A 12378-nucleotide genomic window follows, 5' to 3' on the forward strand; every position below is an offset into this window, starting at 1 on the left:
GTGTAAGGAATCCAGTTAGACTTTGAAGTTTTTCCCGGCCTTCTTTAACCCATTCTGTTATTGTTTGTGAGTAGAGTTTTGTGTCCCTAGCAAGTTTTGAGAATGAATGTATTTATTAGCATGAATGTTTTGAGTGAGAGTGCCGATAGCGGAAAGGAGTACCCCTTCGACCTTCGATTATGTTCGTTATTACAATAATTACAAGGCTGATAGAGGAATATCGATTAGTCCATCACCTTAATTGACCAAATGGTATATAAATACTGCCAACACCCGACATCGGTTTTCAGTGCTAGGCGAGAATAGGCTCAACAATACACATGTTTTTATTTACGTGCGGATTTGAGTAATGAATCCAAGTCCAAATTGTCTATAATCGAGTCCGTCAATTGTTGCTACTTTTAACATATAACATAAGTCTTTTTATGTTAGGTTTTCGTTGAAATGAAAAAATTATTAATTGAAAGAAGTAATTTGGTCAATTAGACCACTAAATATAATGGATATAGAATAAGATTGATTAAAATGCGTTATATCGATTTGTATGGAATAAATAATTGAAGATAAAATAATTTCAATGATTATTAAACTAAGGCAATCGTGTCATCTCCCAATTCATATCACTGCTTCAAATTACTTCGCGTGGTATTAAAGATTTGCTTTGTAAACTTTCGTAGATGTGAATTGCAGTTATTTTAAAGAGAACTGTAGTTGATTTACTACAACAAGGTAAACAACGTAGTTGTAGACATCATCGCATCGTCCCTTGAAAAATGTTGAACACGCTTTTGATAGAGTCTGACACTTGAGTTTGTTTCTAAATCATAATCTCGACACACTATCCCATCCTTAAATCCTACTAGGCCGACTGGCATTTTAGAATATGGGTTGGAACCTACCTGCACAGGGTGGACGCGGGAGTCCTTCAGGGTTGCATTCTCGGCCCGCTACCACTATCCTAACAAACGCTGATGATACTGCCATTTTATCGTCCATCTCTGACCCTTTTATGGCTCACAGCTGTATCCCATTGAACAATGGTTCAAAACTGGCAAATCAAACTAAAAAATATAAAAATCCCAGAATATTACTTACACCTCCGTCGCATCGTTCGTCCTCCAAACTACATATTATAATTTTATCTTTCCATCGAAAAGTTCATCCGCTACCCAGGGCTGTAACTCAACGACTCAAGTTTTTTTGCAAATAACCTGAGAACGATTTCTCCAGATTTGAGCCAATTTGAATGAATATTGCGAGAGATGGATAACACGCAACGATGAAGCTGTTTTTGGCATTATTTTGGCTTGTCTTCTGCTGAAGAATAAAATAATTGCCAGTAGTTTGTCCATATCAGCTAACCTCTGAATCCTCCATGCATTAAAATATTGTAGAACAGTTTTATATATTTCCTTGCATTATAGTGTGTACTTTGGCGAAATACACAAAGTTTTGAATAAAGGGTTTGAAGAAAGCAACAAATTATATCTGAAAGGAGCAATGTTAGATCCAGTTTTTCTCGTTGACTCAGCTTAACCGGACTAAAAGGTTGAAGCTTTTATTTTTCTCTCTAGAAAAACACTTAAGGCGATTGAATATTGCGTGCCTAGTACACGGAGAAGCTCTGGCCATTATGAGCTTCAGTAAAACGTCGATTGCGCTGGGCGTGTCGGCTGTTGTTCTCGTTACACGAACAGTCCTGGTGAACATAAACACCCGGAGACGATTGATTAACGGACCAGCGGTTCGGTGCTTTTTCGGATAGATGATTTTATGATGTCTGAACCGGTTTCACTGTCTGTTAAAAGTGAAAACCAGACAGCGTTAATATTCGGTAATCATCCGTGACGTGCCAAGTTCATGGCCCGGATTCGATGTTTTACCTTTATTTTTAGTGTAATGACCGTTCCACACAAGGGAAAGGTTATTGATTTTAAATATTGTGGTTTTTACTCGTGCTGTTTTACGTTTGGTATATTATTTTATTTACAAAAGTACAGGAAATATTAATTGTGTATTGTTGAGTGTTGGTAAATTGTGATTTGATCTGCTTGTTTTTAATAATGACGGAATGATGTTATTGCATTACTTACATTTGGAAGGAAAAAAGGACAAAGAGAGGTCATAACCTCCTCTCAATGCAGCGAGGACACGTGTTCCATAAATATAAAATCCATAACATAAATATAAAAAATATCCATTTTTCCTCTTTTCATCAGGTAGATCAGGTAGCCCAGCATTCTTGTTTCAAAAGTAAAAGTTAGTAAAGTGATTGTGTCATACAGGAGAACTTAATATCCAACTACCGGTTGGATGTCGCATATAAAGAGTCAAACCAGTTCACCATATTTATTTCATACTATTCTTTGGCAAAAGTCATGCTGTGCCGGGATTCGAACGCAGAACAGCTAGAGAAGGGGTGTCGGTGGTTTAGTCGTTGACACGGCGCTCATCACTGTAAGGTAAAGGTCCTGGGTTCGAATCCAGCGGCCCTGCATTCGAACCCGACATACTTACAAATGGGCTTTTTTTCAAAAACACCGGCCTGAGGGTTTATATGACTTGTGCTGTTGCGAACCCTCGTAAAGAAAAAAAAAACCCAGCTAGAATAGACGCTCAACCACTGGCCAACGCGTTTCCACTTCTTTTTCTTTCCATTACCACTTTTCTTTTTTGTCAAGGATATTGAGGCTTTAAATAATCCATGAGGTATTAGCTCTTTATCAAATTAACAGGAAACTTCAAATAGAAAAGAAGCGTTCTTGAATTATAAACATTTTTTTCGACAAAAATATGGATGTGGGGTTGAAGGTTAATGTTTATTACAATTAATTAAAGATTTTAGTTGAGATGAAAAAAAGTTAATGGCACGAGCGGGATTCGAACCCACGATCTTCGGCTAGATACGCCGCTGCTCTACCACTTGAGCTATCGTGACCTCGATCCGGACATCCCGCTCGTGCCATTAACATTTTTTCATCTCAACTAAAAACCTTAATTAATTGTAATGTATTAATTGGTCAAGCGGACTACGAAATTAGTGAAGTTAATGTTTATGAACAATGTTTTTACTAGTTGGTGATTAATGTATATAATATTCTTAACGTTATTATTGTGGTGTTTTATGTTACGTTCTGATACCACGATGCTTGAAAGTAGGCGTAAAAAGACGGCAAATTTAAATAGTAGTCGGTTGAGATGCCTCAAGAGCCGAAGTCGCTGTAGGTCAAGCGATAGAGAGAGGGATGTCGTGGGTTCAAGTCCCGCTTGTGACGCTAATTTTTCATCCCTAACTAACTGGCATTATAATAAAAAATGGTTGACATAACTAATAAATAATAATATTCATTAAAACAAACAATTTATTGCCCGATTTTGCTAATAACGCGCACTACCTCCTCTGGCCTCGCGGCGGGCTTGAAATCTTCTATGCATCGAAAAAATAAGTGATCGGTTTTCATTTTATGAAGCAGAATCCCAGTTTTCAAAAGAAGCGTTTGAAGCTGTCTATCATGTGTTCCATAAGATTCATGACAGGAGAACGTGTTGGCCAATTGATTAAAATCCCTACATCCTCCACTAAACATCTCGATCTACATGCAATCGAGCATTATCGTGCATTAATACGAATTTGTCCCCAATAAATGGAGCGAATGGCACCACAGCTTCCGAAAGAACTTCTTCGGTGCAATTTAGTGCTGTCAAAGACCCATTTTGTATGATAATCAGTTCAGTTTGAGCATGGACGTTGATTCTACCTCATACCGTAACTGACTAAAAAGTCTGTGACTCACACATGGCACATAAAGCAAAGCGTTCTCCACTCGCGGTCCCGGTCATCTGATTGCCACAAACCAAACCGGCATTCATCTGTAAGGCAGCCCCCCCCCCCCCGAAGATTATTCATGTGTCCATGCGAGATGCTGATTTCGGAATAGTGGCTTTCTGTTTGATGTCTCTCTTGCAATAGAGAACCAGATGTGGGACGTGTAGAGACTCGATTAGATTAGGTTATAAAGGAGCTTGCATCATTAAGAGCTATGCACCGCGACTAGTATTGGTCTATTGTGCATCTCCATTTTTTAGTCTAGAGCTCATCGTTAAGCTTGAGGCATTTCACCAGCTCCCAAAGCATTTTCAAGGGCTTTCTTATGTGTCCTTCAAGCCCTGGCTTTTCCTCTCCCAGGATTATTACTCTTAGTCTACATAGGCCTTCGAACCAACAGATGACGTGCTCCGCTCTTTCTTCTTCTTCTTCTTGATAGTATCTGCACCTCTGGAGTTTGCAGTGACCAGTTAGTAATCCAACTATTATTCTAGTCCTTGTACGCTCTAGATTTAGAAGTTCTGCTGTTAGTTTCTGCGATAGTTCTTTGATATATTTTTCCGCATGCCTTTGTCCTGTTTACATTTCCATTGAGCGAAGGACTTATTAATACATCTTATGATGTATCCGCGTTTTTGGCCAAAAGGATTCAGGGCCAATGGGTGTCCTCATTGAACTTTCCCTGGCCAATTTATCTGCCTCTTCGTTGCTCCTCTCCCCTATGTCTCCTGGGGTAAAGGGTATTTTTTATTTTCTCCATTGTCTGACCGGGCTCTATTGCAGTTCCAAATGGCTGGACTTTACTCGATACAGAAACTGGTGTCCAGAGACTAGGCCATTCTCTATTCTTACAAACCTTACGATGACTGTTTTAGACATCACCCTTATATTACGGTCAGTTTGGAGTTATCTACCAATCCGATAAACGGTTTCATAGTGTGGTAATAGCAATAAAACGATCTTCCCTAGCCGTCGTACATCGCGGTCGACCACTACCTTCTCTTCGATCGAGACTTCCGGTAGCCCTAACGGCTGTAGACCATCGTGGATTGTCACGCCGCACACCCAGGACTTAAGCATTTTCCGTCGATGGCCAAAGCATCTTCAAGAATTTTTTAAACTCAAATTTATTGTTTTTTCAAAGAAAACAATTTAAAAACCAATTACCTAATTGGACAATTTTACTCTGGAAAGGATGAAATTGAACTGACTTTATATTTAATCTAAAAAGTGTAAAAAGATTAGTCACTATAAAAGGGGTTTTTACGGTTATTAAGGTTAAAAGTCACAAGTTATTAATCTTGTTTTACGTGTTTACATTTTAAGTCAACTATTAATCTTTATACCGTGTTATTATGGAAAGTAAACAAATAAATGAAAGCGTCCGGGTTTTATCTTCGAAATTGAGAAAAATGCTTACATACTTTCTTTTAAAATACATCCCCGCATTAGGTTTTTTTTGTAAATTAAAAAAGAAAATCTGTACTTTCGGTGGTGAAGTTGTAGTGTAGTTCACACGTTATATTTATATGTGTAGAGGTTAGTGACCGTTAATCGATAGTTATTCAGTTATCGTGAGATGCGGACGGGTGTGATGTAGGTTTCAGAAAAACATTTTCTTTATGGTGTCAACGTTTCGATCTTTTATCGAGATCATCTTCAGGGCTCAAAGTGTTTGTCTTCTGTGTAATTGTGCCATCCTTGCGTGTCGTGTTGAGAGTGCCCAACACGACACGCAAGGATGGCACAATTACACAGAAGACAAACACTTTGAGCCCTGAAGATGATCTCGATAAAGATCGAAACGTTGACACCATAAAGAAAATGTTTTTCTGAAACCTACATCACACCCGACCGCATCTCACGATATCTGAATAGTTATATTTATAGTTTGGTTTAAACGAAGGTTCGCAAAAGCAGAGGATATATCAACCCTCAGGGTGTCGCTGTTTATGATAAAAAGCCCATTTGTAAGTATGCCGGGTTCGAATGCAGGGCCGCTAGATTCGAACCCGGGACCTTTACCTTACAGTGATGAGCGCCTTGTCAACGCATAACCGTTGCGGCCACCGTCGCCCCAATTTACAGATTTAGATTTAGTATTTTTCATAATTAAATTAAATCACGAGGACCCCTGTCTTTCTAGGCTTACCATGCCAACCTAGTTAAAATATAAATTTCATTGTATACTTTCAGTTTTGTATAATTTTGAATCAAACAAACGTGTTAATCGTTTAGTACACTGGAACTCGTAAGTAGAGAAATTTATTCAACCGGAACACAGGATTTCAATCTACACATTCAACACACGAAATGCTATAAAAAGAAAACGCAGACTCTACGCCCGAGGGGCCGGCTAGTTTGCTTTATTACTAAGCCCACTCTTCTGGAAACCTTCAATTTGATGTACGTTTTATTCCAATGACGTAGCCCTATAATGAAAATCACGTACTCTATACGTCCATTTGAATGAAATCTTCTGAGAAGTACCGCTACAAAAGGCCCACTGTGTCTGATATACCGATTAAAAAAATAAAAACACCTACAATGAAAATCCAGATATTTTAGATTTATTCTACTATTTGTTAAACTGGACAGTTTTCGTTTTATAAAACAAAGTTCAATAAGCGTTTTCGTATTGATCCATTTCCAGCCAGGCCATAAATATCTGATATTCCAAACCGATTAGTCCAGACGCAGTCTTTTTCGCATTTTCGAGAATTTCGTGGACAGACTCTTTATCCTCCTCGTCCATAATTTTTGCCAGCTGTTGATTTTCTTCACGCGTGAAGTTTACATATTCATCCGCATAATCTATAACGCTTTTTTTCTTTTTCAGTATAGTATTTTTGTCTGTCCTAAAAAAAAGAACTTTTTTTTAAAAACAGGGGACAAAAAGAAATAGGATAAACGTTAAAACACAAAATATCAATCATATTATTACAGCATAATACATGAAAGAGGCAAATAAATTATAAAATTTGTATAGCTTACATACCATCATCTGATTTAAATTTCTGCTGAATAACAGTTTTTAATCAATTATAAGATATATTTTTCGTTGATTGTTAATTACTATTAAAAATGTCTGGTTATTTGTTTTAAAAGCGGCATGATAACGATCTGATTCTTAAAAGACTGATCATTGGGATTTAAAAGTGGAAGGCCAAATGTAACTCCATTAACCATTTTAATAGCGGAATTTGCTCAGTGAGAATTTTAAGCATTCGTTGGGTAATAGATGGGTAACATTTCTCGAGAAAGATAAACCATCAACCCTATTAAATAACTCTTTCTATGTAAGGTCTTGGTTGAGATAAAAAAGTCAGTGTCACGAGCGGGATTCGAACCCACGACCTTCGGGTAAATACGCAGCTACTTACCACTTGAGCTATCGTATCTTCGATCCTCACAGACACCAACTCTCCATCTCAACGATGAATTCTCAGCGATTTATGAAGTGCCACGGGGAGTTGTTTAGTGTAGTGATACTTCTTTTACTTATTAAATATTAATCCATTTACGTTTTAGTGGTCAATTGACCAAATTTCTTCTTTCAGTTTATTATTCTTCTATGTAAGATCGAGATAGCTTAAGTGGTAGAGTAGCTGTGTATCAAGCCGAAGGTCGTGGTTCGAATCCCGCTCGTGACACTGACTTTTTATCTCAACCAAGACCTTACATAGAAAGTATAATTATTTGAAAAAATTAACTTGGTCAATTGACCTCTATAACGTAAATGGATTAATATTTCACTATAAAATAACGTTTTTAACTTTAGCCGATAAATGAAAATTGTTTTTTCCGGAATAACGACGCAAGTTTGGGATAGTCAAGCTTCAAATTCTGCTATTTGAAATGCTTGACAACTCATCCGCCATTTTACTCAGAAGCAACCACCCCCGGTAATATTATTTATCTCTCTCCATAATAAATCAATATAAAATGGAAATTATAAACATTATTTTTCCGGAATTATTACAATAAACACCTGGATCGAAAGGCATCGAGATAATGTTACAAAATATCATTGATTAATTGTTTAATTATCGTGTAAAAGTTCGAATAAGTTAATGTTAAGTTAAACATAATGGCAAAATTACAAAGGCTGTTTTGGTAATATATCTGTTTAAACTGCCATTACTCTCTTCAAGAAAATTAATTGAACAAGAAAACATTTTTGGTCCTTTTCCATCTGTTGAAGTTTGTTTCTACCTTCCTGATTCATTTGTGGAACACAAACGTGGTGAACAGTGATCAGACCCCAGGCTAGCGTCAAATTTTTTTGACTTTTTAATACGACGGAAAAGTGTAGGACAATATGCGTGAGATTAACAGAGAGCGTATTGAAATCAAAATATTCTACAGGTTAATTTTAACAATCATTTAACTAAAACTGAACACTAACGTCAACTTTTACAATTCTGCAAAATACATCTGTGTTTTTTTTTAAATGTTTTTTAAAACTATAATTTTATATTAAGTTCATTGCGCTTAAGCTATAGTGATAAACATATTATTACTCTTCTTTGAGCAATTTCTGGAAATCGTTGAGGCTTTCCCAGAAAAGGATCGTCCTCTCTCCTTCCACCAAGTTTCGCTTCGTCAAGAACTGGAGGAACCTGTGCCGTCCGTTGTCGCATTCAAGGAGACTTTCGACGCTTTCGGACCATTTCTTGTTGTTTTCGACATTATCTCCCGAGCATTCTTCTTTCTTCAAAGTGCTCATTTTCCCAATTGCAAAATTTTTGGTTAAAACGATAATAAAAAATAACAAAGTTGAAAAATAAACCGAGATAGAACAAAGGCCGCGTGCAACCTAGTAAGATAAAAACCATGTGTTAATTACTAATTATGGTTCAATAAATATTTAGCAAAATAAATCTATGTAAATAAAAATATTTATAAAATAAATGAATATATTTATTTTAAAAAAAAAAATTCATTTTAGGTCAAAATTCAGGTATGTGATATCATCCGTCACAATCCACATTATAATAATTCGTTAAAAATAAATCCATTCAAGACAAATCAAAAATGTTTGTTTAAAACTTCCCTCTTCGAGTAGCGGATGTCTAATAGTTCAGAGGGTTATGTATTGCGAGAACGGGAACGAGGGCACCAGCAGATGTAAGCAATAATACTAAATTATGTTAATTGCAAGTAGTTTTGTTTGCCGCTAAACTGAATAAAAGGAACATAACAGCAATGAATTTCGCCCCGTTATTTATTTTACACTTGACACTTGTATGTGGCTTATTATTCAGTGGGTTCAAAGGTCATCACCCGCCAAGCCAAGAGTTTAATGAAGCCGTAAAGCCCTAAAATAGGTTTATTGATAGTTAATTTATTCATTGTCATCTGTACATATTATATACAAGATGTTACGAGATACAATATTATATTTTATCGGTTATATATATTCTGCCGGTTTTCTGAATAGTTACGTACTGTTCGTAAGGAGATCCCGGGGCCATTTCAGCTTCAGTCTCCTTACTGGGTTGTTGGAATGGATTGGACATCGGGCTAATCGGATAGGATATGAGGGCAGTTTTTCATGGAACTGTGGGAATTAGGTTTTAACTAACGATATTTTCAGGTTGAAGAGTAATGCTTGAAACGTAGTAGTTGACAGTGGTTCTGTCAACCTTGCATTGAAAGGACTTGTATTCCTTGGATGTTAGAAGATTTAGAGGTGCCCGTATGTCCAAGACGGTTTTTGTAGTATCATATAATTATGTAATTGGTTTTTGATTCGTGTGATATTTTTGTTATTAATTTTTCGTTTTTATTGTTTTTTCTCTGAGTCTTTCTTTTTCGCCTGTTTCTCTCTTCTGTCTTTGTGTTTTGGAAGGAGTAGGGAGAGAAAGAGGATGCAGGATAATAGTATGTATGGACGAATCAATATAAATATGTTTAGGCGAAATAGAAAATTAGGAGGGAGAGGGAGAGGAGAGAGAGGGAGAGGAGAGAGAGGGTGAGGGAGGGGGAGGAAGAGCGAGAGGAGAGAGAGAGAGAGAGAGAGAGAGAGAGAGAGAGAGAGAGAGATATGCGGTCTAGTGTGATGTAGGTTTCAGAAAAACATTTTCTTTATCGTGCCAACGTTTCGATCTTTATTGAGATCATCTTCAGGGCTCAAAATGTCTGTTTTCTGCGAAAGTGTGCCATTCTTGCGTGAGAGTCAAAGTGCTCTCAACACGACAAGCAAGAATGGCACACTTATGCGAAAACAAACATTTTGTGCTCTGAAGATGATCTCAATAAAGATCGAAACGTTGGCACGATAAAGAAAATGGTTTCTGAAACCTACAACACATCAGACCGCATCTCACGATTTCTAAATAATCATCGACTAACGGTCACTAGTCACCACACATTTGTTTCTAATCAGTAACAGTAAGAATAAATAAAGGGCGAAACGAGAGAGGAGAGAGAGAGAGAGAGAGAGAGAGAGAGAGAGAGAGAGAGGGAGAGAGAGAGAGAGAGTGAGTGAGTGAGTGAGTGAGTGATCTTTATCATCATGTACGACATTATTTATGGAAAAAAATTATGACAATAAAAAAATTTAATTCGACAACATCCAAAACTTTGTTTACCTTGCATCGACACAACCATTTCAGATTTTAACCTGGTAATCCATTTTATAAAGCAAATTTTTAAGTAAGAAAAATTATGGTTGTTTAGTCTGAAGTTCAACTTTGACACCAGTTCCACTAAAAAGTAAAGCAGTATCAATTAGGTCGATTACTGGTTTAATTTGTAAAAGACAATTAATATTGTATAAATAAAATCACCATATTGTCATCAAATGTCATGTGCCAAGTGAATTGTGTCTGGAGTCACTTCGTTTTTGTCTATTATTTTGATTCAAGATGAATTAAGTATTGAATTGATAGGTTTGTTATTGATATAGCTTTTTGCTACATTATGTTACTTTTGCCCCTCTATATATCGTTATTTGTTCATGGTGTCCCATCAAATTCATTATTTGATGGGACGAAGGTGGACAGCACATGCTGCCCATGTGTTTATCGAACTAGGTTCCCGACGGTCTGGAATACATAACTCATATAATAGATTCTAATAATTAAAATTATTAATTTATAGAGGTACCTGGGAGGATCGTCGGAATTTTCATTGTTAGAGTCCCCAGTTGAAAACGGATTTTCTTCTTCCAAAAGCCATGGCTTAGTTCTTATTATTTCATTAATTATTTTCATAGTCAGAAGTTCTTCCTCGGTGGGTGGTTCTGTTCGATTTTCTTGGCTTGTCGATGGTGCGTCGTTTTCTTCTTGGCTGTTGTTCGTCATAATCGGGTTGCTTTCTTCTTCATCACTTTCTTCATCAGAGATATTAGTGAAGATATACTGATCGGTCTTGCCTCTTACCTTTCGGTGGCTTGCAATGTCTCGCTTTTTCTCCAGTTCCTGCCGTTCATAATATTCAGGTATTTCAATTATTTCACGTTTAAAATGCCGGTAAACTTGGTAAGCTCCTGCGGCACAGATGGTCACTGCCGCTGCCTTAAGAATGGTTCTCCACATAATTTGTTATCGGTTTTTATTAATTGCCGATCACACAGTGTTTATATTATATTTGTACGTATTACAGTTTTTTTCTGGTAGCAAAAATTAGATTTATTCTCAATTGTCACCATAGAAACAAATATTAAGAATTACTTAAATATTTAATAATTTATTTAACACATGAAAGCACTTCATCTCTTCACCCTACAATATTTTTATGCCACGTTTGCATATATAACAATCCATATGTCTTAATACTTCTATATTATGAAATAGCGAAAATAAAATGAGATATTAGTAGGTGTTTTAAAAAGCAGTTTAAAATTTGCCATTTTTAAGGACTTCACCATTGAAGTCCTCTACCGAACTTGAAATATGGGGAGAAAAAATATTAGTTGGGCATTAGGCACTCTTGTATGACAAGAATTAAAAAAATATAAACAAATAAATAATTCTGCCTTAATAGAGACATCAAAATAATAAAACCAACTACAAACATAAGAAGACTTAAGACGTTATTTAAAAAACAATATTGCACATCATTGTTGTTAAATCTCGACAGAAGGCTGTTGGCTGTGGTCGCTTGATGTAAAGCAAAATATTTCTTGTTGTTTAACTGTAAATAATTTTTGTCAATAAAAAGTTTTTATTATTATTATTGAAACGTGATTTTGAATGTGGCAGCTCGGGATAATGGGTGTTTACAACATTTTTTTATATTTATTATTATATTACTTTCTGCTTTCATGTTCAGGTTAATTGACCTGATTTGCAAATAATAAAATAATTTTGTTTCTGATGATTATTCAGAGATCGTGAGATGCGGTCTGGTGTGATGTAGGTTTCAGAAAAACATTTTCTTTATCGTGCCAACGTTTCGATCTTTATTGGGATCATCTTCAGGGCTCAAAGTGTTTGTTTTCTGCATGTGCCATTCTTGCTTGTCGTGTTGAGAGGACTTTGACTCTCACGCTAGAATGGCACACTTACGCAGAAAACAGATACTTTGAGCCCTGAAGATGATCT

The 12378-nt window shown here is 36.4% G+C and overlaps 3 protein-coding genes across 5 annotated transcripts in view; 1 reads left to right on the forward strand and 2 right to left on the reverse strand.

Annotated features, from left to right (window-relative positions):
• The window catches only part of LOC106673851 (carboxyl-terminal PDZ ligand of neuronal nitric oxide synthase protein), a 405816-nt gene that overhangs the window by 89677 nt on the left and 303761 nt on the right, over positions 1 to 12378 (forward strand). The gene's annotated exons all lie outside the window — the stretch shown is intronic.
• LOC106673853 lies at positions 6375 to 8669 on the reverse strand. Its single transcript, XM_014406200.1, has 2 exons — positions 8350 to 8669; positions 6375 to 6684 (listed from the first exon to the last, which is right to left on the reverse strand). The coding sequence occupies exons 1-2, from the start codon at positions 8553 to 8555 to the stop codon at positions 6447 to 6449; spliced, it is 444 nt and encodes a 147-aa protein (XP_014261686.1). The 5' UTR covers positions 8556 to 8669; the 3' UTR covers positions 6375 to 6446.
• LOC106673854 lies at positions 10295 to 11824 on the reverse strand. Of its 2 annotated transcripts, XR_001341436.2 has the most exons (3): positions 10940 to 11824; positions 10621 to 10878; positions 10295 to 10539 (listed from the first exon to the last, which is right to left on the reverse strand). XR_001341436.2 is itself a non-coding variant. In XM_024228927.1 (2 exons), the coding sequence occupies exons 1-2, from the start codon at positions 11368 to 11370 to the stop codon at positions 10863 to 10865; spliced, it is 447 nt and encodes a 148-aa protein (XP_024084695.1). In that variant the 5' UTR covers positions 11371 to 11823; the 3' UTR covers positions 10548 to 10862. The 2 variants fall into 2 exon arrangements, 1 of the variants encoding a protein (XP_024084695.1); XM_024228927.1 differs by lacking the exon at positions 10295 to 10539 and having other exon boundaries at positions 10548 to 10878; positions 10940 to 11823.

This window comes from Cimex lectularius, unplaced genomic scaffold (assembly GCF_000648675.2).
Source record: "Cimex lectularius strain Harlan isolate CLEC.00 unplaced genomic scaffold, Clec_2.1 scaffold12, whole genome shotgun sequence".
In the NCBI taxonomy this organism is placed as follows: domain Eukaryota; kingdom Metazoa; phylum Arthropoda; class Insecta; order Hemiptera; family Cimicidae; genus Cimex; species Cimex lectularius.

What these genes read in the sequence shown, in the direction of transcription:
- LOC106673853 (XM_014406200.1), bottom strand. Translation starts at nt 8,555, where the DNA reads ATGAGCACTTTGAAGAAAGAAGAATGCTCGGGAGATAATGTCGAAAAC. An exon ending in CAGAAATTGCTCAAAGAAGA is followed by an intron (nt 6,685 to 8,349) that starts GTAATAATATGT and finishes TCTTTTTTTTAG; the next exon opens with GACAGACAAAAATACTATAC.
- LOC106673854 (XM_024228927.1), bottom strand. Translation starts at nt 11,370, where the DNA reads ATGTGGAGAACCATTCTTAAGGCAGCGGCAGTGACCATCTGTGCCGCA.